This window comes from Cricetulus griseus, chromosome 2 (assembly GCF_003668045.3).
Source record: "Cricetulus griseus strain 17A/GY chromosome 2, alternate assembly CriGri-PICRH-1.0, whole genome shotgun sequence".
NCBI lineage: Eukaryota > Metazoa > Chordata > Mammalia > Rodentia > Cricetidae > Cricetulus > Cricetulus griseus.
Window position 1 is genome coordinate 15,039,567 of NC_048595.1, and position 27,211 is coordinate 15,066,777.

The 27,211-nt window shown below is 48.6% G+C and overlaps 2 protein-coding genes across 3 annotated transcripts in view; both read right to left on the reverse strand.

The window, feature by feature from the left end:
- Nucleotides 1-1,343: 1,343 nt before the first annotated feature.
- On the reverse strand, nucleotides 1,344-7,960 carry Ddost (dolichyl-diphosphooligosaccharide--protein glycosyltransferase non-catalytic subunit). Of its 2 annotated transcripts, XM_027399798.2 has the most exons (11): nucleotides 7,754-7,959; nucleotides 7,526-7,636; nucleotides 5,379-5,465; nucleotides 4,529-4,632; nucleotides 4,337-4,431; nucleotides 3,654-3,747; nucleotides 3,259-3,407; nucleotides 2,649-2,796; nucleotides 2,074-2,194; nucleotides 1,852-1,958; nucleotides 1,344-1,763 (listed from the first exon to the last, which is right to left on the reverse strand). In XM_027399798.2, exons 1-11 carry the CDS (start codon nucleotides 7,911-7,913, stop codon nucleotides 1,614-1,616), a joined length of 1,326 nt encoding a protein of 441 aa, XP_027255599.1. In that variant the 5' UTR covers nucleotides 7,914-7,959; the 3' UTR covers nucleotides 1,344-1,613. The 2 variants fall into 2 exon arrangements, with proteins under 2 accessions (XP_027255599.1, XP_027255600.1); XM_027399799.2 differs by lacking the exon at nucleotides 5,379-5,465 and having other exon boundaries at nucleotides 7,754-7,960.
- Nucleotides 7,961-18,258: 10,298 nt separating this feature from the next.
- Kif17 (kinesin family member 17) overlaps nucleotides 18,259-27,211 on the reverse strand; it is a 31,540-nt gene continuing 22,587 nt past the window's right edge. The window contains exons 8-12 of the mRNA XM_035439483.1: nucleotides 25,733-25,950; nucleotides 24,977-25,208; nucleotides 24,280-24,538; nucleotides 22,838-22,905; nucleotides 18,259-18,994 (exon numbers count right to left, since the gene is read on the reverse strand). Coding sequence (XP_035295374.1) covers nucleotides 18,779-18,994; nucleotides 22,838-22,905; nucleotides 24,280-24,538; nucleotides 24,977-25,208; nucleotides 25,733-25,950 — 993 coding nt within the window. The 3' untranslated portion in view covers nucleotides 18,259-18,778. The remainder of the gene's footprint in view (nucleotides 18,995-22,837; nucleotides 22,906-24,279; nucleotides 24,539-24,976; nucleotides 25,209-25,732; nucleotides 25,951-27,211) is intronic.

A 27,211-nucleotide genomic window follows, 5' to 3' on the forward strand; every position in this document is an offset into this window, starting at 1 on the left:
TTAGAAATGCAAAAAGCTGGCCAGGCAGTGGTGGCACACACCTTTAATCCCAGCACTTGGGAGGCTGAGACAGGTGGATCTCTGTAAATTTGAGGCCAGCCTGGTCTACAGTGTGAGTTCCAGGACTACACAGAGAAACCTTGCCTCAAAACCAAAAAAGAAATGCCAAAACCCATGTTTAGTTGTGACAGTGACAGAACAGATGCGTTCACAATGCCTAACTCTATAAAGGCTCACTGATCACTAAAGACTAATATTCATGCTAAAGACAGTGTGAGCCTGAGCCCTGTGCACACACTGGAATAGTGTGTTCTCCCTACCAGCAGTGCCACTGCTGACCAGAAAGTACCCCCGCCCTAATTGTCCTCATTACAGGAATGGCTGTGCTGTCAGACAAGGATGGGCATGAATGGCTGTGCTGTTGGACATGGGTGGCTGAAGGGGGTCAGACCCACAGTCCATCACCGAGATCCAGGATAAGGCAGTGGACAGAAGTTTGTCATATCTGTCCCTAGTGCCAGGAATGAGGTATTTGCCTGACAGAGGTGGCCACGGTGTTGCTTGGAATGTGCTGCCTAGGCTAAGGGTTATTTATGTGCAAGGCTGCTCTAACAGGGGGGTGTCTTCCAGGGTGGCAAGGAACACCTGGGAGTGTGCTCCTTAGTGATCCCCTACTTGTGTCTGGATTTACCCAGCACAGCTGAACCAATCTGTGCACAGGAGCTAACAGTGAGGCACGCTGGCTGGACAGTCGCATCTTGGCCAGTTTTCCTTACAGGGGCTATCAAAATATTAAACGCAAATCTACAATGTAGAGCAGAGTAGAATGTGCTGAACAGAGTTTCTGGCTTATGTAACGATTCTTATACTCTAACAGTAAGGAAGGTTCACATACAGTTTAATGTGTCCTTCATGAGAACACAAGTGTAGCCTAAAGCCAGTGAACATAAACTCAAGCTTTTAAAAAAAAAATTATTTTATTTTATGCTTATTGGTGTTTTGCCTGAATGTAAGATGCGCCACTTGAATGTATGGTGGCCTGAGAGGTCAGAAGAGGGCATCAGATCTCCTAGGACTAGAGTTACAGATGGCTGTGAGCTGCCATGTAGGTGCTGGGAATTGAACCTGGGTCCTCTGCAAGGGCAACCAGTGCCCTTAACCACCAAGTCATCTTTCCAGTTCCTCAACAGTCCTTTCACCAGCAACTCTTAGTCCAGCACTGCAATTCTAGTTTTCACTTTGTGGTTCCCATCTTCCCTTTGTGGAGTTAAAAGACACCTAGTCTCTGGAAAGTAATCCCTAAACAGCAGCCCTACCATCATGAAGTGTGAGGGGCCAACGGATGGGTGAGGGCAGTGGTTCTCTTTATTTTAGAAATGGGGGTGGCTGCAAATATGAAAAATGCCACAGAGTGACTTAAAGTGGGAAAACTTACAGAAAAAACAAACAAACAACTATTCCCTGCCCCCCACCCCATAGTCATCACTCACTGAGGTAAGGCTGTGCCATTTTCCCATGGCCTTTAAAAAAACAACAACAAAAACCCAACCCATCAGTTCCAGTGAAATCCTCTTGCCATCTCCCTGCTGTATGGAGGAGTCCCAGGTTCTGGCTCAGTCAGACTTTTCCTTCTCCTTCATGTGTAAGAAGACGATGCTGAAGATGAAGAGGCCAGCCATCATAGAGAAGGCACTGGCATAGTAGGGGTAAGCCGAGGGGATGAAGCGCTCATACTGTGTGTGCTGGAGTGGCCTCACTGACACCTGAAACAGGACAGAGGTAGCAGGCGCTAGTGTCTGGGAGGCCTAAGAAGGATACCTGCTGGCCAGAAACCGACTGCCCCTTGCTTACCTGGGTGGAGGAGTACAGGTGTGTGTAGCCTAGCCGGTTGTAATCCACTTTAAACTGGAACACACCATACACATCAGGCAGCTTGAACTGGACACTGTACTTGCCACCTGGGGAAGCAACAGCAGCACTCAGACCAGGAGGCTTCCCAGGGGAAGGGGACATGTGTCCTGAGGCAGCAGGTGGCTGCTCTGTGTGGCTTTCTCTGACTGGCGTCACACTTACCTTTCCTCTTCAAGAAGGTCCTCACAAAGGGGTCAATGCGCACGAACTCCAGCTGAATGTCGTCCCCATCAAAGGGGACCCACTTGCCATTGGAGAGTTGCTCGATCACAATGCTGTACTCCTGAGTTGAGGGGCTGGGTCAGCCGGGCATGCCAGCAGCTGGAGGTGGACCACACCCACAGGCACAACCGCCCTCAATTCCCACCCCACAGACACGGCAGGGACCCAGTCCTGCAGCCCATGGAAGCCCCTGGTGCCTGCAGTCACAGAGCACAGCTGACCACTCCTTAGCTGGGCCTGAGGTCCTTAACAGAGTCCCCGCCATCCTGCGTGTGCAGATCCTGACAGACATCTAGGCATTGACAAGTGACCCAGAAAGTCCAACCCAAAGTTCCACCTGCCATGTCACTTTTTTGGGAAGTCTGACTTCCCCGCCAGTTCAGTGGAGCTGAACTCTACAACTCCACCAGTTAACATTGGTGGCCAGCTCTGCATCTCTGCTGACTCTCATAGGTACAGAGTGAAGTAATATTCATCCTGGATACCCTGGAGCTAACTGATCCACCCAGTCTTACCACTAGGTCGGTGACAGTGTAGGCATTGGGTGGAGCCGTCTCGCCCACCCGATGATGGGACACAGGCCCCACTCGGAGGACGCCCTCCTCCTTGAACACCCAGCGGGAGAGGGCCACAGCTAGCTCATAGTTGCCTGTCTGAGAATACCTGGAAGAGGGAAAGGAGAGGCTGGGGCTGCAGCCCACTTCCTGCTGGGTTCCTAATGGAGACCACTCCTGTCTACCAGGCCACTGTACTCTAAGTGAGGTTCTGAAAGGAGGCTGCACACAGCTACTGGCCCGTGGGTAAAGGGAAAACACTCAATAGTGGAGGTTGCAGGTGGTATTGCTATGGGCCATCTGCACAATCCATCAATCCCAATCCATTTTGGTGCTGAAGACTGGACCGGCCCTATGCCCATCAGGTAAGTGCTCTAGCAGCCATATGATCTTTCTCAGAGGGTAGGTGGGAGGGCTCCACACAAGCCACTGCCACCCTGGTGAGCATGGGACACCAATGCCAGCAGCACTGCAACAAAGTCTGCAGATAATGGGATGTCCTGAAGACACACGCGTCAAAAGGTTCTCCTCCCGCTGCACACAGACCTCATATTCCAAGCTCTGGCATTACCTCTGGGCACCGGGTGTGGCTTTCTGTACTGCTGAGTTGAAGAAGGCATCGCTAAAGAAATCCAGGGAGCCACTGAAGATGACCCGGGCATTGTTCCTGGCCTGGAGGCCCGCAATCAGGAGAGTGTTCTTCCCCACTGCATGGGGGTACTGGGGACAGAAGGGGCAAGTCACCTGGGTATCACCAAAGTACCAGCAAAGCTACCACAGCAAGGGGACAACAGGCTGGACACCTACATAGCCATGTCCCCCTCCCATCTTAGGGATGGCCTAGTCCCCACTTCCATCATCTCTTCATTGGTCTCAACAAAGCCCACCTCTCCTGCTTTGCTCTGGTTTTCAAATTAAAAAGTGCTGCCACTGGGCCCAGGAGCTGGAGGCTGCAAAGGCTCTCACCTGGGTGATGGGCTTATCTGGGAAGAAGGAGTAGGAGGTTGAAGAACCCGTGAGGATGTCCAAAACCAGGGGATTATCAGGGTCAGCCACCATTCTGCAAGGGAGAGGAGAGAGAAGCCTAGCACTGAACACGAAGCAGCTGCAGGACACGGGGTCCCACACCATCTCCCCCAGGGAAAAGCTCTTCCCTTTCTTCCCAGAGAGAGGGGTCAGCTCTTCTCTTCCCTTTCTCATTCATTCATTCATTCATTCATTCATTCATCCATTCATTCATTATTCATTCATTCAATCAAAGACAGGGTCTCACTAGCCAGGCTGGCCTGGAGCCCCAATCCTCTGCTTCCGCCTCCTCAGTAAGGCATGCCCCACATGTCGCCAGGAAAGATCCTTCTCAATAGCCAGACACTTAGGGTTTCTCTAAAACTCACTGCTACTACCTGGGAGAATGAACATTCTTAACCCTAAATTTGGCTGAATGGTGGTGGCACACGCCTTTAATCCCAGCACCTGGGAGGCAGAGGCAGGTGGATCTGAATTCAAGGCCAGTACAGAGTGGGTTCCAGGATAGACAGAGCTACATAGAGAAACCCTGTCTCCAAAAACAAAACAAATAAAATTGGCTTAATGCCCACAAACAGAAAGTGAGCCCTGATCCTCCAGGTCCCCTTGATGTCCCCACTCACCCAACTCCTCGGAAGAGAATGGGGTTCAGAGATGACTTCCCAACAATGGTTGGGGCCTTCAGCAGGTTTTCAGTATCAGCCACGATGAGCGTATGCTGCAAAGGGGAAAGGGAAACAGGGTCAGGATGTGGTCTCTAAGCAAAGCTGAGCTTTGCTGTGTGTTCAGACAGCTGAAGGGACAAGCCTGATTACCTGGCCAAGGTCTGAGACATCGTAGTTGTGATGGTCAATGACAGCTGTTTTCTCTTCATCAAATTCAATCCCACACTCACTGCCCAGCTCCCGAAGAGGGTCACCTGCAAAGATCCAAGAGATAGCCTGGCTGAGCCCTGATCGGCAGGCCTGACAGTGTAGGTCATGGCTTCTTCATAGCTGCTCCTCTACTGGTCAGCCACAGTGCCCAGCACCTTCATCGGGCGGGGCATCACCTCCAGGGCTGAGAAGATGATAAATGAACCTCAACAGCCTTCCCCACTCCCTGCACAAACACACAACAACTTGGTTCTGCACAGACCCCCTTGACAAACATAGCAAAGCCACAGCCAATGCTGGCTTTCAGAGGCCTGAAGGCCTGAGCTTTCCAGTCCTTGTCATCACCCTACCAAGAGACCCACAGAGAGGAAGGTGGCTGAAAGGTAATCACTGCTGGAAACAGGCCCTGGGCTGTTCGCTATTGAAGGTGAGAGACCAACACATGAGCTGAGGGTGTAACTCTCTCCCAGCTGCGATAAAACTTTCAAAACCAGAATCCGGAACAAAACTCACCCACTGCCTCCCCTGACTTCCTTGCTCCCATCAGAGCAGAACCCCCCAACAGAACACAACAAAGCAAATGACAGATGAGACCAACCAGGGCCCTCACTGTCTCTAGTCACAGGACAGTACAGGAGGGACCCAGGGCTCAATAAGCCTGCAGCTTCCACATTGCCTCCCTGGCCCGGGGCTCACCTAGCCAATGCCATGTTAGCAGTTCCTGCATATAAAGCTCTGAGCTCTGTGGAGAACTGGTGGAAAGCCCTGGAACTTCCTAGGGCAGACTTACCAATGTCGGAACTGGCAGCTACCAAAACACTGCCGCCACCGTCAATGAAGGCACTGATGGTCTCCACGTTGATGTTGCCTCCAAAATCTGTAAGAGGGCCCCAGACATAGTGACCAGACAGTCCTGTCCCCACTCCCTGGCAGCTGGATGGATAGGAGACCCTTCAAAGCAGCCACGATTGATCTGAGTAGGATACCATAGATCCAAAATTGAGAAGGAAAGTAAATTCACTCCATCCATCACATGCCACAAACCTGTGTCCTCAAAGGGAAGCCCAGAGCAATGCCTTGGTCAGGTGCCATCACCAAACATGTCCTGGTCACAATGAGGTAAGAGAGAACATACTCCAAGCCACATCTATTCCCTGAGAAATACTGCACTTCCACGCACATTTCACAGACCAACGCTGTTCAAATGCCCTGATGCCTTGACACCCACGGCCTTTGCCATCACTGGCACCGGTCACCTTGGAGTATTCTAACAATGTCACTCCCTCTAAGCTGTTGGAGAAGGCACTGCAGAAGCCACAGATGCCACTGTCACTTGGCTGTGAGGCTCACTGGCCTAACACTAACAGCTTCCTTGTTCTCGTTACCCTCACAGAACCACTCAGTGCTTCCCACATCACCCAAAGAGCTTGTGGGTTCCTGACATCTGAAGGATGAGGGCCGACCCTGTGCTGCTCATTCACTTAGTAATTAACCACTGCTCCACAGGCCTCCAAACTAGCATGGGGTGGGGCTTGATGAACTCTAGAGTTATCTCCAGAGTGAGTCTGCCGTTCCATGCAGGATAATCGACTTACCTGCTATGTGTTTCTTATAGACTAGGAAGAATGAATAGGACAATAAGGGAAGGGAGCCATTGTGCCAAGGTTAGTGAGGAGAGCCTTCAACCAGTGATTCACGAGAAGATGGAAGGGTGAGCCGGACAACAACAGCATGCAGGGAGAGCACACAGGTAGAAAAAACATCAGGTGTGAAGTCTACTGAGCAGGGTGAGCTACAGGGCTGGACCAGAGACCAGGAGTGAGGTGAGGTGGCCAGTTATTGGAGGGCTGGGGCTGGTGGGAGCCATTGGAGGATTCTGGGCAGGAGAATAATGTGACTTCCTTGGTTTCAAGGTGGAGCTGGGTACAGCTGGCAAGTAGGTCAGAAGGCACAGTGAGGTCAGGCTGTGAGAGCATTCCAAGACCAGGAGGAGGTGATGGAGGAGCTTCCCATGGGACCCGAAGGGAATAGCAGGAGCAGGGGGAGGCGGGGACACTTTGGACAGCTGGCAGAACCAGTCTTGTACAAACTACAGAATACAAAGTAGCTGCCAGGGAAATAAAAGCCATCTATGTGTCATCATCTGAAAGAAGGTTGGCAGGGACATCTTACCCCAGACAGGGACAACGTGAGTCTTCTGACACAAAGATAAAACGGAAAGACTACCCACCATGCTCACCAAAACAGCAAGGCAAAAGAGAAACAGCCAGGGCTGCAGAAATGGCTCAATGGTTAGAGCACTGGCTGCTCTTAAAGAGGACTGGGTAAAATTCTCAGCACCCACACAGCAGTTGACAACTGACTTCAATTCCAGTCCCAAGGGATTTACCACCTTCTGGCCTCTGAAGGTATCAGGTATACACATGGTGAGACATACATGCTGACCAAACACCCATGCAAGCCAACAAGAAATCGCCAAAGGACCTGGAGATGCCTAGCCAGTTGAACACACACATGAGGAGGCTACAGCTATGTGAAAGATAAAAATGAAATCCCCCCATCATCTGTTCTTGGTATGGGAACACCAGACTCTCTGGCCCGGGGGTGAGGGTGTTGCAGTCTTATGATCTACCACCTGCAGAAGAGCTTTTTGACAGCAATCCGTGTTAATAACGGGACAATTCTTTGTACACAAGCAAGTCAAATCGGGGGTTTCTTTATCAGGCCCTTTGTTAGAGGAAAAACCCCTGCTCCATAAGCAAAGTGTCTATCATTTTGAAAGATAACCGCTCCAAGGCCCAGGCTGGAATTAACATTTTCCTGTACTGTTCTTCCCAACTCATCCCGAGACCCAGAACATGCCGGCAACCACAAGAAGACAACGGAGCCCTGCACCTCTAACCCTAGCCAGCTCCGGGGGCGACGCACCGCCCTTACCTTCCACGGAGGGGGAGAAGATGACGAGGTTGTCATAGAGGAACTCCCCGTACTTAATGAGGGACAAGCTGGGGTCATCTGCGGTCTTGAAGGTGAGTTCAAAGCCCCGGTCTGGAGAAGAGGGAGACGGAGCCGATGTTCAGCAGAGGAACCCTCGCTGCCGCCGTTGGAGGGTGCCGCCACCCCGGGGCTCCCCAAGCCCGGCCATGCCCCGGCCGCGGCGCTCACCCTTCAGGCTGCGGAAGAACATCGAGTGCGTGTCCCGCACGTTGAGGTTGTCCAGAAGCACGAGGGTGCGGGGGCCGCTGGCGCAGACGCCGCCGAGCGCAGCCAGCAGCAGCCCACAGAGGGGCCAGGCACGGGCGGCGAGGCGGACACCCATCTTCATCTTCCTGCAGGCGAGCCCAGCACCTGGACACCGGAAGTGTCCCTCGAGGCCGCCCAATGGCCGCTCGAGGCCGAGTAGTACCACCCGGAAGTGGTCCGATTACTCTGTGGCCCCCGCGGCCCGTGCCGCGGTGGGGACGGACTGAGAAAAAGGGAACGCCGCCGGAAGTGCCCCGTCGGAATCGGATTCTCTGCACTTTATTGGAGGAATGAGTTTGAGGCTCCGCCTCCCCCTGGAAAAAAGGCCAATCCAGAAGAGACAGCTGTGTAGCTGCGGCCAATCAACAAAGCCAGGAGCCCTTTGGCTCCTCCCGGGCCGGCTCCCGCCGTGGGTCTCAGACCAAGCTAACGCTGGGGGTCTCTAGGATTTACTTTTCTTTCCTAGGCCTGGGCCCGCTGGACACGATTGTCACTACTTGGACGAGATCGGGGCGGGGAGTGACACCTCCTTGTCCCTCACTGATCTAGAGGACTAGGAAGCAGGCCTTACCTATAGGGAGCAGTGGGGTGGGAAAGCAGGCTCCTGGCCTGACCCCAAACAGCAGAGATGACCAAGGGACAGGCCCAGCGATTAAAAGGCTCTGCACACACACCCGGGATTGGCGGCTCATGATTTTAATCCCAGCTCTCAAGTGGGAGGCAAAGGCGGGCAGATCTCTGTGACTTTGAGGCCAGCCTGGCCTACACAGCGAGTCCAGACCTGCCAGGGTTACATAGTGAGAGCTAGGGTGCCAGCAGGATGGCTCACCTAGGAAAGGTGCTTGCCACCCTGACTGACCCAGAGTTCGATCCCTAGGCCCCACGCGATGGAAAGCGAGAACCGACTCCTACAAATTGTCTTCTGACTTACACGCACACATCAATCCAAGACTCGGAACAAAAATGTTAAGGGCTGGGACTGTAAAATGTGAGTAAAATGCTTACCTATCAGGCGTGAAGGCCTGGTTTTGATCACCAGGATTATATAAAACCAGGCTTGGTGGCCCACACCTGTAATCTCAGCACGCGAAGTGCAAGCACCAGGGCAATTAGTTCAAAGTCATCTTCAGCTGCATAGCAAGTTTAAGGCCAGTCTGGGCTGTATGAGACCCTGTCTCAATATAAATCGATCATGATATAAACATTTTTAAAAAAGAAAAAGAAAGAAAAAGATTCTTGCTCCTAATTTCTCTGCAGCCCAACCCCACCACCCACTGACACTGACTTTAGGGGTATGCCTCTCACTGCTCAGGGCACCCTTCAAGTATCCACCTAGACTCAACTCCACAGCATCATCCGTCTCTACTCCCTGCTCTGAGTATTGCTGATACTGATGGACAGATTAAGTTACACGGGACTTGGTTAAATACAGGTTAATTTTATTCGGGGAGAAGTCATTTACATAAGAAACCGATGACCCGAAAGTTCCTGCTCCGAGGATCCACACACCTAGGCTGCTCTCAGTGACCCAAGAGAGGGCAAGCCTATCCAGGACCCCAGACCAAACACCACAGGCTCACATAGGCACCTGTGGCCACGCCCAAATTGGCAGCACCACAGTTGTGGCTGGATGTATCTCTCACTACAATTCCCTTTCTAGTCTAAAGAAAAAGATTTAGGATAGATGCAAAACTATATACAAGGATAGCAAATATCAAGTATGCTCTAGGAGAAGGAAAAGTAAGAACAAACACACTTAAGACCTATTGCAGTGAAGCAACAAGAGCAAATGGCAAGAACTACATATCTGGTCCTAGGGTAAAGGCATAACAGAGACTACTATAGAGTTCTCCTAAGCTGGAAAGTTTAGGTCTAGTATCTAATATTTCTATCTAGGAAGAGAGAATAATAATTGTGAGTCTAATCTTCAACCTCATCAAAGACCTGAGAAGGAGGAGAACAATACTAGGGTAGGCAGGAAGTGTAGGCGAGCAACTTCCAAAGGTGCAGCAAAGACTGAAACAGCAGGCTACCAGGACAGTCACCTAAAGTCTCACAGCAGCGTAAGGGCAACCAGCTTTGGCTAAGGCCTAGAGTATCTGGCTGACCAACACAGAAGCAGGGAGGTAGAAAGGCTGTCTTACCCTGACTTGGCAACAGTCTTCGATGTTTATCTCCTGGAAGCACAGTAGGACAGCATGTCCAAAGACAGCAGTCGAGGTGGGGGCAGTTCTTTGCCCTAGAAGCCAGTAGCCGAGGAGAGGATGGACTCCTGAAGGAGTGACATCGGTGCCCAACATTTTCTCGGGAATAGCTCGGTGCTGTCAGGAACAATTGTGTCCCATGTCAATGGATTACTAATATTAAAACATTTAATATTTTGCAGGTCTGTGAAGTGTTTGAAGATCAAACATCTATGACTAATCTCCTAGCTATAAGAAACATAGGTGATGATAATCTGTAATACTCAGGAACATAGCTGTACAAATGGCTGAAACTTCCCAAAACAATTTAGCAAGGACCATGATTTCAGCAATATAACTACACACACACACACACACACACACACACACACACACACACACACACACACACGTAAATCTCTAAAACAGAGGTAGAATTGAAATGTCTTGACCAGAGGTAGAGCTGTATAGTGCAACATGATAAAAAATATCCTAAATTGTATCGATATACAAAGTATCTTAAACATATGTAAAAGCATACATGAGAAAGATATTTGTGCACAAAACATTGTAATAGAAAGAAGACCTTACACAATATGACAAAATATATTATACGAATTATCCGAGAATGGAATACAAACTTAATTTTACATAGTTACAGCCTACAAGAATCTATAACAATGTAAGTTGTCTATAGCTAATAATTACTAAGATAATTCACAAGAAGATATGTTAATCTACTATATCCCATCCTAACCACACCTTTCCCATCCATACCCTAAACTTGTCTAAATGAGATACCCGAATCTGAGCATCACCTTCCATACCCAACCCTATATAATTAGAAACCAACCCTATGCAGGAATATTATTCCGTAAGGCCAACAGTAGGGAAGGGGGGTACTGTTTTCTTAGGATTACTTCCTGCTGAAATGGGATGATGATGACTCCATGAGATCCTGTAGGAAAAGAAAATAAAGCAATGACAAGTGGCGGGAGATGCTTGACTGAAGTTCTTATCAGAAGCTCTGGCTAGAGTGTAATAAGAAGGTGCACTGTTTCAGCCAGAGTTAGTCTGGAGTTGTCTCGAGCCTTATAGTCCCAAACTGCTTTTAGGGTGGTATTTGTCAGTTCAAAGGCATCAAGTTGGATCAAGTGGAATCGATGAAGTGTTGTCCCATCCTCTCTCTGGAGAGTTCAAAGATTGTTGTTAGGAAATGTTATTGTTCCTCGTGGAAAAAGTAAACATTCATATCAACACAAATTTCAACTTTTATAGGTATGCATACTGTGAAAGGCAACAATAAAGATGAAAATAAATATGAGGGAAATTAAGATTTCAGAGAGAGAACCGAATTTAGACAAATGACAGTCCCTAGATTTTGTTTTCTTCTGTCTTACACCAATTGGCTTCTTGATATAAGACAGAAACTGAATTTTATTTTAACAACATGCTTGGATTTAGAGGAGGAAAGCCAAATCCAACTCCAAAGTCAGCACTGGTTTACATGAATTGGGACTAAAAGAGTACTAGGAAGCAAAGAGCCATAGATTTTTGTAAAGAAATAGTTCACTAGAATTAGATATTGGTACCATATGTCAGACTCTTCTTTGTTTGATGGTTCTTTCTGGATAGCTATCTTCTCTTCTTTAGGTCCCTGCATGTTCAATGTCTTTTGGCTTTTTGAAGATGGGTGTTTTCTGTTTTCCTGTAAAGACAAAAACAGAACACTCCCCTTACCTTTGCGAGGTCTCCATACAACTCGTGGGATGTACCTTGGTGGATGACCTATCATATCTCCTCATCAAGAGGTTTCTCCTGTTCAAATCAGATCTTGATCAACTTTGATGCTATCCAAAGCTTTTCTTCTCCTGTAGAAATCCCCCTACCCCAATGTAACACACATCTTGGTTTCCATACAGAGGTCAATAATCCTTGAAGTACACCGGCTGATTTAGTTCAGAAGTTTTTTTCTATTGTCCAGTGTCTTTCTGCAGCTGTTTTTCTCATTAGCATTAAGAAAGTTAATTGTTAGTAAAGCATTATGTAATCTGTGTTTGGGGCTCTTTGTTCCCCCTGCCTGTTTATAGAGATTTCCTTTAAGGTGCGATTAGATCTCTCAACCACTGCTTGTCCTGTGGGATTGTGTGGTATACCAGTTATGTGCTTTATGTTATAGTATTTAAAGAACTGTTCCAATTTGCTGGAGACATATGTTGGAGTACTGTCATTTTTTATTTGTGCAGGTATATCCATAATGGCCATTACCTCTAATAGGTGTGTGATAACAGAGTCAGCCTTTTCAGAGCTCAGAGCAGTGGCCCATTGAAACCCTGAAAATTTGTCTATAGTATGGCGAACGTATTTTAATTTTTCAAATTCTGCAAACACATCCATTTGCCAAATTTCATTTCTATGTATACTTGTAGGGTTACTGCCTGCTGGTAAAGGAGTTTGGTTATAGAATGGACAAGTAGGATATTTATTTACTATTTCCTTGGCTTGTTGCCAAGTGGTGGAAAAATCTTTTTAAACCTTTGCTATTCACATGGTGTTTTTTATGAAATTTCGAGGACTCCATCACACTTCCTATTAATTAACAATCAATTTCATCACTGCCTTGTGCTAAAGGACCTAGCAGACTACCGTATGGGATCTGATGTGTGTTATATATATAGGATGAATCCTATTCCTGATTGTGTCTTGTAATTGCATAAACAATGAAGTTAATTATGTATCATCAAGAATAAATTCAGCAGTCTCAATGTGTAAAATGACTCGCTGCATATTGAGAGTCAGTAACTATATTGAGAGGTTCTGTAAAATCCTTAAGTACCATGAGAATGGCATACAATGCTACCTTTTGTACAGAGTTACAAGGGCTTTGAACTACTTTACTTATATTTCCTGATTTATATCCTGCCTTACCTGATTTGTTTGCATGTAGGGACTCCAGAGATTGGTGTTTTTCTTACAATGTGTGGAAGGATCCAAATCGTTTTCTTTGTGAATTTGATTCTCTCACTTTTGGGATAATTGTTGCTAATCGTTCCCAAAAAGTTACTGCAAGCCCTTTGCCAATATTCATTATCTTTCCTTTAGGAGGAAATTTCCTCATTAGTTAAAGGTACTATAATTTCTCCTGGGTCCCTTCTTATCAGTTGACAAAGTCTTAATTTACCTTTTAAAATCAAATCAGAGATTTTTTATACATTTTTAGTTTTTTATTCTGTTTATGTGGTAGAAATATCCATTCTAATATATCTTCCCTCTGCATCAGAATCCCTGAGGAGTATTCTCTAGATGGTAAAATAACCAGAATGCAGTCTAGTTCTGGATCCACACGGTCCACATGTGCTTCTAGAATTCTTTTTTCTACCCATTCTAATTCTTTTTCAGTTTTTATTCCAATAATCGTCTGTATAGAGATTGAGAAATCTCTCTTAGTAATTTTTGAAGATCATTAAGAGTCTGGTAACAATCTCTCCTGATCTGTACTTTTTGTAGTCTAATTTTCTGTAGACCTATTTAATATCCTAAGTAATCTCCTCTTTGTATTCTTTTGGGGGTAATTTGTAATCCCCAGGGAGGTAAAACTTCCTTTACTTCCTCAAACATTTTTTTCTAACGTTTTTGCTGTAGAGTCAGTCAACAATATATCAGCCATATAATGGTAAATTACGGATTTTAGAAACTGTTTACGAATTATTTACAAATGTTTTTACACGAAATATTGGCACAGGGTGAGGCTATTTAACATTCCCTGTGGCAAGACCTTCTGTTGATATCTCTTGACTGGTTCAGAATTGCAAGTAGGCACCCTGGAGGCAAATTTTTCCCTATCTTTTTCTTGTGAAGGTATAGTGAAGAAACAATCTTTTACATTAATAACTATAATAGGCCATTCTTTAGGTATCAGAGAAGGCAAGCGCATTCCTGGCTGTAGTGAGCCCATTGGCTGGATTACTTTTTTGATGGCTCTCAGGTCTGTAAAAATTCTCCATTTTCCAGATTTCTTTTTAATAACAAATACAGGAGAATTCCAAGGGCTGGTAGATTCTTCGATATATCCAGCATTTAGCTGTTCCCAAAACAGCTTTTCTAAACCCTCTAGCTTCTCAGAGGCCATAGGCCATTGCCCTACCCAGACAGGCTCATCTGTAAGCCATTTTAAGGGTAGGGCTTTTGGTTCCTTTGTAAATCTGGCACTTGTATTCTGTTTATGTACAGCCTGAATCATCGGTTTTCTTTCTTTTTTTAAAATTAATTTTCTTTTTTTTAAAGACTTATTTAATATGTACCCATTGTTCTATCTGACAGCAGAGGGCACCAGATCTCATTACAGATGGTTGTGAGCCACCATGTAGTTGCTGGGAACTCAGGACCTCTGGAAGAGCAGTCAGTGCTATTAACCTCTGAGACATCTCTCCAGTCTTGGCTTTCTATAGTGCCTTACAATGATTTTTCCACAACCATGAGCTTGTTTATGATTCATATCTGATACTGGAGGAATGTTATTGTGGATTTACATTCTCATAAGCTAGAGATTCTATGAGCATTTGCCTAGAATCTGAATCTGCTACCTGTAATTCTACTGCTCTGGACAATCTTTGTGAAAACTCACTATATTGCTCCCTCGGTCCCTGCTTCACCTTGGTATAGGGTTCTATTTTCTCCCCTGGTTCACAAACCTTATCCCAAGCATTCAAAGCTGCTGTAAAGCATAGAGACAAGATGTGGCCATCATACGCAGCTTGAGTCTCTGGATCATCATAAAGACCCTCACCAAGAATTTTACCTTTCTTTAAGCCCTGAAGTTCGAGGGCTTTTGCTCCTTCCCTCTGTAAAGCCCTCCATTCTATTTGAGATGAATTTTCAAGGACAGCTAACATTAATTGGCCCTAGTCCTTAGGGATCACTCTATTGCTCTGCCCATAATTTTACTAATTGCCTCACATATGGAGATTGCATGCCATAAGAAACTACTGCTTCCTTTATGCTTTTAAAATCTTTCATCCGTATTGGTTCCCACTGATAGGCAACGAAGCCTTTCGGGTGTTTTTCATTTGCTGGTTTTTCAGCAGTAGTCACTGGGAAAGCCCATAGGAGATGGCATAATGACCTTAAGTAGGTCTTCCCGGAGTCTGAAAGGTGTAGGTAATATAAATCTCCTTCAAGCCCTATTACTTGTGCCTCTGCTTCTGGTGTATCAGATTGAAGGTGTTCTATGGCCTGTAATCTACTCGCCATTGTTTCTCTGAGTGTTTGGACTTCCTGGACCATATATGTTTCTAAAGATTTCATGGGACCAGTTTCTTGTTCTCTTGATTTATATATGAATTTAAGCATCTAATATTCTCATCCTTAGATATTATCTGAATGGCATGTAAACTGCCTTCCAGAAACAATGTTCTATCCGCTAGCTTGTCATTATCCTCAGACATGGAACGAATTCTTTCTGTTAGTTTTCCAATCTGATGTTCCAGGCTTTGTATTTTACTAGTCAAGTCATCAGGCCAGAATTAATTGTTTCTGCGAGTCTGTTAATGTCATCTTGCATTGTTTCTATTTTGGTCACTGAAGCATTGGACATGGAACAAATTCTGTCTTCTAGTTGGTCATCTTTTTTTAAAGATTTTATTTATTATGTATAAACATTCTGCTTCCATGTATAACTGCACACCAGAAAAGGGCACCAGATTTCATAATGGATGGTTGTGAGCCGCCATGTGGTTGCTGGGAATTGAACTCAGGTCCTCTGGAAGAGCAGTCGGTGCTCTCAACCTCTGAGCCATCTCTCCAGCCCCTAGTTGGTCATTTTTATGTTCCATGTTTTGCATTCTGTTTGTCAAATCTCCATGGCCATATTCAATATTCTGAATCATTTTTTCTAAGTTCTCATTATTTGCTTGTAAAATTTGTATGGTTTGTACAAATTCCTTATTCTTCACTCTATTCTCAAGCCCTTTCTTTAAGGATATTATTTGGATTATGAATCTAATCGGCATTATTAAGAATAGGCATATTCCTGGTAGGTCACAATCCTCTTCTAAAATCCCATCCATACAAGAAACAAAAATATTCCTAACGTCCTGAATTGTAAGATTATCCACCGTTGGTATACAGTGGTTAATCTTATTGTTATTAGCTTAAAATACAAAGGATACAGTACTTACTTTCAGTAGAAGCCTGTTGTTCTTTAATTTCGATGCTCTTTTCGCTTGTAGGTCTCAACTTGTAGTAACTATATTTGGCCATAAGGTGGCGCAGGTGTACCGCCAAACAGCATCCCACGGCAAGATGCCCTCTGCCTAGATTGTTTCTAATTTGTTAGATTCTGTGAATTCTAAGCAAAACTTTCTGCAAATTCAAATCAAGTAAAATTGTTCAGAAAAGGAGAAAGGCGAGGCTCTCATGAATTGCAGGGACCCACAGAGTCTGCAAATCGGCAGTGTAGCAGGCAGGCACTCTGGCATGCTGCAGGAGAATGTAGCCAGCTGAGGGGTGCCCCGCCACTGCACAGGAGCTGAGCAGCTACCAATGACAACTGGCTCCCAGGAGCTGAAAAAAAGGGCAGCCCTGGGAAGCATACATGTGTGGCGGTGGCTGAGGCTGCAGTGCAGACTTCCCACCACTGGGTGAAACCTAGTTTCCCAGGTCCGGTGAAGATCCCACTTCTGACACTAGATACTGATGCACAGATTAAGATACACCGGACTTGGTTAAATATAGGTTAATTTTATTCGGGGAGAAGTCACTTACGTAAGAAACTGATGAGCCACAAGTTCCTGCTCCGAGGATTCACACCCAGGCTGCTCTCTGTGACCCAAGAGAGCGCAAGCCTGTCCAGGACCCCAGACCAAATACCACAGGCTCAGGTACGCACCTGCTGCTGGGTGGATTCTCTCACTACATTGCTGGCCTTTAGCACACACACCCTGAGCTGCCCATCCCCTGCCTGCAATTTCACCCCCCCCCCACCAGAGGTGCCCACTCTTCTCAGGATCCCATCAGGGATGTAGCATCTTCATCCTTAGGGCGGGGTGGTGTTGAGGTGGGGTGAGGTTGGGGTGGAGCTTCGCTCCCATAGACACCTGAGCTGGCTTCCCCTGACTGGTTCTGCCACACTGTTCTCTGGTTGCCTCACCTGCCCCGGCTTCTTCAGTGAACTCCTTGGCCCACGGGTAAGGCCTACCACAGTAACTGATATAAAATAGGAGGACAGCAGCGTTGGAGGGGGGAATACCTCAGCACAGCGTTACTATACTCTCTAACCTTCACAGAATACCATGAAGTGGGTACTTCTCCAGTGGACAGAGATGGCTCAGGACCCATATTCTCCTTGATTGTGCCCCCCCACCCCCAAAGGGAAGGGCTGTTCATAGCCCTTGGGTGGGAACAAATGACAACTGGATTCATCTCTGGCTAAGACAGGACACCGAGTTCTAGTACAGACCCCTGAAGACTCAAAACCCAAGCCTGGGTGGGAGAGCAGGTAATAGCACTTGCTGAACAAACTTGGGTTCGAGTCCTAGAACCCACAGTGGAAGGAGGGCAGCCGTTCCTGGAAGCCGTCCCTCACCTCCACATGCAAGCATCAGAACATAAGCTCCCTCAACCTGGCACACGCTGCTCAGTGGCTGCTCAGGGGGCTGCTCAGTGGGTACTGACACTTCCTGCCAAGCCCGATGACCTAGATCCAGTTCCTGGGACCCACATGGTAGAAGGAAGGAAGGAAAGAAGGAAGGAAGGAAGGAAGGAAGGAAGGAAGGAAGGAAGGAAGGAAGTAAGTGACTTCCACACGTTGTCTTCTGACCTCCAATGTGCACCATGTGCACCCCTACTAAATAAATAAGTAAATAGACAAATAAATATTTAAAAGGAGGAGGAGGAGGAGAGGGCCCAGGCTGGGGAGGTAACTCAGCTGGTAAAGTGCTTGAGGAACGATACCCGAGGTTGCTCTCTGATCTCCACAGGCACAAGTGAGGACGTCTGTGTGTTGTGTGTGTGTGTGTGTGTGTGTGTGTGTGTGTGTGTGTGCGCACGCGCGCACATACACACACACACACACACACACACTACAACCCAGGCCATTTCTGCCTCAGCAAGACATGGTTCTGTTTCTATAGTCACTTGTGTTGCTGGCGACAGAAACCCTGGAGCTGCTGGCTTGCAGCCAGAGGCAGTAAACTGTCTGCGGGTGGGGCAGGAAGCACCAGAGGGTTGGGGTAGGGGAGCTTATTCTAAAAGGCAGTTTATTGGGCAGCTTAAATAAAGCACCTTCTTTGGGCTGTGGTCCAACCAATAGTAAGTAGGCCAGGCAGAGTAGTTGGCTCCAGGTCTCCATCTGTGTCCACTGCGTGGCACAGGCTCCCTCAGAAGGGGCCCATAAGAGAGCGGTCCTAAGCTTAGTCAAGATGTTGAGCTTCATCCTTGTCCACGTGGCAGCCTCTGTGCTCAGTGCTGAGGATGCTTGTGAGGGTCCAGGGTCACCTGAGCCCGTGGAGGTAGACCCACACTGGCTAGTGTAGGCTCTAGGAAAGTCAGTGGGGACACTGGCTGCTGTGAACAGCTGGGGCAGGCCTCTTTCTGAGAAGGGCAGTCCAACTTCCACAGAGCTCAGGCCCTGAGCCAAATAGAGTTTTCTAGGGAACAGGGAAGGGGGTGTGCCTTCCCAGGGCTAAGATCCTCTCGGGTTTGGGGTCACTGTGGAGCAGGGGAGAGGAGGCCTGGTTGGGGCTTCATGGGGAGGACTTGGAAGTTTCTAGAAGCCTAAGGACAGGTGGCAGCAGGCAGCTGGGTCACAGAGGCTCGCCGCCGAAACTGCTTTTGCTTTTCTTACGCTTGGCTTTGGAGAAGGGGATGTCAAGGGACTCCAGGCGGAAGGGGCGGGGCTGGGGCATTTCAGGGGTCTGGGCCGGTGGCATGGCAGAGTTGTTGCTGAGGGGGCAGTTGAGCCCTGGTGGTGAGTTGTGATGTGCTGTGGAGAAAAGGCAGGGGTCACCAGTGAGCCAGGACAGCAATCTCGCATAAGGCAGAGGGTCCGACTCCGCAGCTGGGACCCCTCTGAAGCGCTCTGCTGGGGTCTCAGACCTAAATCACTTGTGCGTCTAAAGGGTCTAGGGTAGGGGATTGGCGTTTAAAAGCCTCTAAGTGAGGCTCCAGCCTGGTACCTAAGGCAGATAAGCCTGGGCACAAAGCCCAGCCCAGCATGCCCTACCAGTGTTGTCAGCTCTTAGGTCTCCGTTTCCTTAGCTATCACTTGGACAACGTCAGGCACCCCATAAATTCTCATTTCTTCCCCTCCCCACCCCACCCCACTGTGTCTCTGCTTTCAGTTTAGAAATTAAAAAATGTAAAGTCAGTTTTAAAAAGTATTTAATGTGTATGGGTATTTTGCCTGTGTGAAAGCACACTGTGTGCGCAGTGCCCACAGCCGAGGGCATAGGATCCCCTAGAACCGGAGTTACGGGAAGCTTGTGAGTGGCTACAGTGCTGGGAACTAAAAACCCGGTTCTCTGCAAAAGCAGCCAGCGCTCTTTCCACTGAGCCATCTCTCCAGCCCTAAGTGTTGTTTCTGATGGAAGCCCTGTGGGTTCTGGTTTTTTCTAAAATTCTATTGCATTTATCAATGGGTTGATTGAGTCATTCCTTCCACAGTGCCTGTGTGGAGGTTGGAGGACAACCTGCCACGTGGGCCTGGGGATCGAACTTGGGCTCTCAGACTTGGTGGCAAGCATCTTTATCCTAGGAACCACCTCACCAGCCCAATTTCAGTTTTGGGTTTTTTTTTGGGGGGGGGGTCTGTATAAATTTGGAGCTTGTCCTGGGACTCACTCTGTAGACTAAGCTGGCCTTGAACTCCCAGAGATCCACCTGCCTCTGCCTCCAAATGCTGGAATTAAAGGTGTGTGCCATCACTGCTGGGCATGATTTAGTTTTAAAAGAATGAAGTGACTTTTCAATTCTTGGAACTCTTTTGCGCTGGGGACCTTTCTGCTCCGTTGGCATAACATCCTTTAAGGAAAGTTACCATAATGGATTCTGAGGAAGTCAAAGTAGGCCTGACCTGTGCCCCCCCCATGTGAGGGCCCATTTGTGTGTCAAAAACAGACCCTCTCTTCAAGCAGACAGGAGACTATGTACTGAGTAATGTGAGGGTTAATCTTTTTTGTTTGTTTGTTTGTTTTTCAAGACAGGGTTTCTCTGTATTGTTTTGGAGCCTGTCCTGGAACTCACTCTGTAGACTAGGCTGGTCTCGAACTCACAGAGATTAAAGTGCTGGGATTAAAGGCGTGCGCCACCAACGCCCGGTCTGAGGGTTAATCTTTAAAAACTTATTTTAGATCTATTATTTATTATGTGTGTATGAGTGGTTTGTTGACATGTAGTGTGTGCACCACATGTGTGCAGCGCCTGAGGAGGTCAGAAGAAGGCACTGGATCCTCTGGAACACAGATATAGATGGTGGTGAGCCACCATGTAGGAGCTGGGAACTGAACCCCAGTCCACTTAACTGCCTTAACCACTGAGCCAATTCTCCGGCCCCTTGAAGGTTAATCTTATCAACTCGATTGTATTGAGAGACAAGTAGCACACACTCCATATGTTTGTGTGTGTGTGTGTGTTTTCGGGGGGCGGGGGGGGGGTTGGTTCCAGAGCAGAGTGGTCTACGGGATAGCAAATGAAGAAGGAAAACATGGCTTGAAGGGAGTAGAACCACCTAGTAGGCTGGAGGTCTAGAGGGATCAAACCCCTGTCAAAAGCTTGCTGGCTCTGGTTCCCAGCCATCATGGTGTGAGCATGTAAACAGGTCTCCACCACCATGGTGTCCTACTCAGTCTCCAGCCCAAAGGAGTAAACCCTCCGAAGCTGAAGCCAAATCTTTCAATCTTTCTTCTCCTCCTCCTCCTTCGAGACAGGGTCTCACATAGCTGGCTTCAAACTCTCTTTGTATCCAAAGGTGACCTTGAACTGCCCACCCCTTGATTCCACTTCCCAAGTGCTGGGATGACAGGCAAGCATCACAAACCTAGTTTATGCCGTGCTGGGGACTGAACCCAGGACTTTGTGGGTCTACCAGCTGAGCCTCGCTCCCAGAGCTCCTTTAAGTTGTTCCTCTCAGGTATTCCTGGAGCAGCAAACCCTGACTAGCTTAATTACCTCCTATGTGGCCCTGTTTCCCCAGTTCATCTCTTCCTGAGATGTGGACACCATGCCCCTTGCCTACACAGGGAAAGGGTTTTTGTCCCTGACTCCAAAATCATCCCCATGGCATATTTCCCAGTAGGTGTGGGGGAGAGGAAGCCCCAGTGGGCAGGACACTCACTGAGGCTCTTCATGGGATCCGTGCTGAGGATCTGGCTGGCCCGCTTAGACCGGAAGTAGTTACTCGCAATATTTTCACTGTCGCTTCGACTAAGCATCAGCTTATACCGGTCTTCCTCCTGCTGGGATTTCAAAACCTCATGAGTGACAGACCCCTCATCTATGCATCCACTGAGCACCCTACCCTGGGCTTAGGAGTTTCTGGGGATGTGTGGAGCTATGCCATGCTGGGCATCTGCTGGGCTGCATCACTCTGAGGACTCCTAGGTCAGGGGTCCTGGCAGCATCGACCAGGGAAGTCACAGCCTCCTCTCACTTTCCTTGATGTGGGTGGGTCCATGTTTCTTCTTCCATCGTCAACAGGGCCAAGGGTGATAGATACTACATGGCCCAAATTCCTCAGTGTATACACAATGCAAAAAGCCTCAGCCGTCAGCTACCTTTGTGGCCAACACATCCTCACCGACCAACTCCTGGGAAGGCTCTTTTTCACAACTGCTGGGATGGGCTTGTTTTTCTCAGTCTGAATCTTTTGCACTGGGTAACTAACTATTTCCTCCCATCCCGGTGGGGAGAGAATTCACAATGCCAGATGTAGGACCCAGACTTGCACCAATCACAGAGTTACATCTTTCTGAACATAGAGTAGGCCTGTGACAGGCAGAGCCAGCCTCAGTCTCTCCACAAGCTCGGGTGTAATGATGGCTTCAGGCAGCGGCTCTCAACCTTCCTAACCCTGGGACCCCTTCATACCGTTCATGCTGTGGTGACCCCCAACCATAAGATTATTTTCGTTGCTACTTCATACTATAGTTTTGCTGCCGTTATGAATGGTAATGCAGATATCTGCTGTGCAGGGCATCTGATAGGTGGCCTCCAAATGGGTCATGACCCATTTGGTTGAGAACAACTGGCTGAAGGGATGATATCTTTCTTCCTTTTAGATCTTAACTGCCAGCAGCCAGCAGCAACCGCCCTTCCTTGGGGAGAAAGCCTGAAGCTAGCTAGCTCGGAGGCAGGGATACAGGGCAAAGTCAGACACAGAACCCTGACTGAGTCCCAAGATTCAGCCATGCTTGAAACTGATCCACCTACATGGATCAGTGAGGTGTCTGTTTTGTGTTGACTGTTTGACACCTGTCACTTGGAACTAAAAGTGTTCTGACATAGCCTCTCTGTAGTCCTACGCTAAAAGTGTTTTAAAGCCTTTTCTTTCTTAAGAAGTCAAGTCACTGAGGTAAATCCAGCCTTAGGCTAGCAGGAGACACCACAGTTACCACAGACTATCCCTTTGTTCAGTACTTTTGAATGAGAGGCTACCTGAGAATCCAGGTTCCTAACATAGTGGTGGGAAAAGGTCCAGGCTCAGCATCTGGCTGTAGTCCCCAGGCAAGACAGAAGCAGCTTCACTGACCCCCAGCACTTAGTAGGCAACCCGTCCATCTACCTGCCTCCACCCCAGAACTCTATCCCTCCCTTCCACCTTGGTCTTTACCATGAACGGCTCGCCGTTGTCCACTGCAGAGGTTTTGCGGACTGGCTTGTTCTGTGGCCCAGTTGAAACTGCTATGAGAAAACAGAAATTGAGGAGCTGGGCACAGGGTGTAGTAGGAGCAACTCTACCTGGGGTGGGGGTCAGGCTGGCTGGAGGCTGGAAACAGGGGGCATTTCCCAGCCCAGTCAAGGGATGATGAGGAAACAGATGATAAGAGGACTCAGATACAGGATGCCCACACCGCTGCTCCAAACTGGAGGATATCAGGTGAGTAGGACTAGGAGAGAGGCTCATAGGAAATGAGCTTGCTGGAGTTTTAATTGGGTGAGTGGCATCTGTGGCTACCCATCACTTCAGGAATGGAGATATCAATGAACAGTGACCAGGAAAAGGACTGCAGGGTGTCACATAGGAAACTAGAGAGATGCATGCACACGCATGCACATACAGATGGTGGAGAAAGATCCACAGAAAAAATCTGACTTTACTCTGAGGTCATCTGAGCTGGATGAGTCCTTAGGGTCATTTTTTCCAATCCCTCCTTTGTTAAGCTCAGAGAGGTATAGTGATCTTCATAAAATCACACAGGAAGTCAAGGGCTAAAGCACATATTGAACCTTGAACAGCTGGTATCTATCCATGGTCCTAGTATAACTTGCTGCTCTGGCTGTGAACTTGATCCTCTAAAGAGTCGGTTTAAATTTTTCTTTACTTTGGTTTTGTGGGCTTTGTTTATTAGTTTATTTTTATTTCGTGTGTGTGAGTGTGTATGCAGTATATGCATGCCCAGTGGCCACAAAGGCCAGAAGAGGTTACTCATTTGAGTATCAGTTACTGCCAGATATGTGCTGGGAACCAAAGTCTGGTCCTCTGCGAGAGCCGCATGTACTCCTGACTGCTGAGCCTTCCCTCCAGCCCCTGTTTTGCTTCGTTCTTGAGGCTGAGTCTCATGTATCACAAGCAGGCCTTGACCTGGCTGTGTGGCCCAGGATAACCTCAAACTGATCCTCCTGCCTTCACCTCCCAAATGCTGGGGCGCCAGGCATGCACGACTATGCCTTGTTTTGAGATCCAGTTTTAATCATGCTCCTTTGTGGGACTGTCAACAGACGGAATGACAATAGTGACAGAACCAAGCTCCCGTGCTGTGCCAAGCAGCACTCTAAGGCATTTGCATGTCTGAGCATAACACAGACCTCACAGCACCTTTAAGGAAGGTGCTGTCATTTATTCCCATGTCACAGATGACAGTCCCTCAGAGGTCACACAAGCCCTACCTGTTGCCTCCAGAGCACACTTTCTCAGGTCCCTAATGATTGGATCCTCAGGAATACTATGTCTGTTGCACCCACAGCTTGCAGAAAGAGGCCAGGCTTTGTCCCTCTGCAATATGGCCAGCTGTCAAAGAGACAGGGAAGGTTGGGGACAGCCGAGCACCTGACCTACTGGGAGGCTGGTTTTTATGATGATGGGATCCGGGATCTTCCAGAAGCCGTTTTCCTCATCCCAGCTCGACTCTCGCCGTATCTTCTCCAGGTTGCTATAGTTACAGTCCCTTCGAATCAGCGGCTGCACCTGCTCCAGGAGTTGCTGGAAGAGCATCGAGTCCCGCTCCTGCCTGCGGATGGTTGCCAGGTAATCGATCTTCTCCAGCTGGAACTCTGACTGCAGATCCTTGATTTCTACCTCTGCTGCCCGGAGCTGACCAAGGATAAGTGACAAGTGATGAGCAGAAAAAGGCAGCTTAGCACCTGTCTGCCCGCTCAGTCCCTAAACTGCCACCCCCCGCCCCCGCCAGCCATTCACCAACTGCTCACTGATTCTCCTTTCCATGTGCCCCATGGACACTGTGTCCAGCCCCCTGAGCCTTGAGCCACCACCATTCACCACCCTCCCTTTCAGCATGTAACCAGTGTCTCCTGTATCCACAGTTCCACAAAACATTGGTCTTTAACCACACCCGTGGCCCCAGCCTCAGCCACCAGGCCCTATTCAGACATTTTTTTCTGGAGCATTAGAAGAGGCATCCAGCAGGCACTTAATACATGCTTGTGTGGAGAACAGAAGGCTGCCACTGTTTGTAAGAAGTGTTGTTGCCCAGGTGGAGCATGGGGCCAGGGACCTGAGCCAGGGCCTCACCTTCCTCTGCATCTTCTCCAGCAGCTTGCTCTTGGCCCTCACTTCCTCTTGGATGGAGTCATAGACATTGAGCAGCACCCAGTCCCCACTGTCCTCATCCGAATTCTGCAGCGCGGCCACCAGCTGTTTTTTGCGCTCGTCTGCGTACCGCTTGCGCCGCTTGTGCTTCTCCTTCAGGTCCTTGTTCTTAGCCTGCTCGCCCCCCACTACCTGCTGCTCCAGCAACTGCAAGCTGTAGCCCAGAGGAGAAAGCAAATGTGACACATCCTGCTGGCCTGCCACCGTCTGCCACCTGCTCCCCGACAACCCACTTCCCAGAGTGGTAAACTGAGCTGCAAACACCTGAAGCTGCCTGCTCAGAACTGGGTTCCTCCAAACAGTGTCCTGAGGGCTCAGAGCTGAGCCACCCCCAATACTGATGCTGCCCGAAGTAGAGCAGGCTCATAGCCGTGCTCCCACAGCATAGGGGTGGTGCTCCACAGTTTTTATCTATTATGGAACAAACACATCCCAGCAGGTGACTGAGTGGAAACTGGTGCCCGGGTGGCTCTGGGTCAGAGCTCTGCCTGCCTGGCCTGCTGTGGCACCTCCCCTACCCGATTGCCCCTCTTAGGGTAGAGGAGGAGCCTGGTGTGGGCTCAGTAGGGGTTGAGAAGCAGATCGTACCTCACCCCAGCCTGGGCCACAATCCCTCAACCTCTAACTTTGGCCAGGGTTCTCCCAGTCATACCCCAGGCTCCTGAACCTGCTGCTCACCGGGCCAGCACCCTCTGTTGATCCACAGGCTGCAGCTCCTCGGTCAGCACAGCCACTTCCACGCCTACACTCTCCCTTCTCACGCTCGGCATGCCCAGCAAGGGCTGAGGCTGGGCCGTCTCGGCCTCCTGGGCCATGTGGGCTTCCGATTCCATCCACATGCCAGTCTCTGCCTCAGCCATCACCTCCTCAGCCACCTTCAGGCCTAGATCAGACTCCTGGACACAGAGTTAAAGATGGGAGGAGACGTGAATGGCCCTTCATGGTTCACCCCCTGCCTCAGACACACAGGCTGAGCATCTCTGAGCATTCCAAAGTCTAAAACCCAGCATGCATGGAAATCTAAAAGACTTTGAGCTCCAGGATGCCGCTCATGTGGTCTCATGTGTGAGAGGCTGGGGAGACTGCTCAGTGGTTAGAGGACTTGCAAGCATGGGAACTTTAGTTCAGATCCCCAGAACCCATGTCAGTTCCTCGTAACTGCAGTCTCAGGAGGTGAGAGTCAGGGGGCCCCAGAGCAAACCGGCTACTGAGAGCAGCCGGATGGAAGACCCCGTCTCAGTGCACAAAGTGTCAGAGCAGTCAAAGATGATCTCCAGCATCAACTCTGAGGCTCCACGTGCGTGTACACACATGTGCACCCACAGACCTGGGCCCATACACATGTAAAACATGGACACGTGTCCATGAAAATGGAAAAAGGGAAAAAAACCTTCAGATGTCAGAACATTATGGATTTAAGATAATAGGAACACAACCTGTAGCAAGCTATAAGACGTTTTGCACTCAAACAAATTCTTTGTACAATTATCTTCACCAGCATCCCAAATGGGCTCCCCGTCTCTTCTCTTGAGCTCTCTAATCCAGTCACCAAGGCAGGCAGGATAATTTTCTCAAAAATATGAACTGATCATAATGTCCCCTTTCCTACTAGAACCTTCCACTGCTGCCCATGGGATTTACTCACCCGACACTCTGGTCTTCTCCCTGGCTGCCGCCCCTCCCCCATGTCTCTTCCAAGCACCCTCTGCACCCCACCTGTCCTCCTTGGTGCCCCTGAGGACACTGGTGTCTCGTTCAGGAAGTCTGGCATGAAATGCTCTTCCTGGCTTCCCCTCCTTACCTCTGTCTCACCTCCTAGCTGGGACCTCCCAACATTTTGTCTACTGCCTACTGTCACCCCCCACCCCCCGCCCCTGCCTAGAGACTTGCACACTTATTGTTGCTCTCCCTGAGTGTGAAGAGCTTTAGAAGACCCCCCCCGCCCCTGTCTGTTGCACTAGACAAAGGGTGTTCAAATTGGGTGCCACAGGCCTACAGGAGGTCCTGGATAGTGCCCTAGGACCACCAGGCCTGCCTGCAGCCCTAGTCCTCGGTGCTCCTGTAAGACAAGGGCCTCCAATGCCACTGTCTCCAGAAGGCCTCCAATTTACTGCACAGAGTGGCAGTCCTCTGTTTAAACATTGCTCAGCCATGGGA

Excerpts from the sequence above, each read along its gene's own strand:
- Ddost (XM_027399798.2), bottom strand. The coding sequence starts at position 7,913 with ATGAAGATGGGTGTCCGCCTCGCCGCCCGTGCCTGGCCCCTCTGTGGG. Across the intron at positions 4,432-4,528 it reads ATGTCTCAGACCTTGGCCAG|CATACGCTCATCGTGGCTGA; the intron begins GTAATCAGGCTT and ends TCCCCTTTGCAG. Across the intron at positions 3,748-4,336 it reads ATTCTCTTCCGAGGAGTTGG|AATGGTGGCTGACCCTGATA; the intron begins GTGAGTGGGGAC and ends TCTCCCTTGCAG.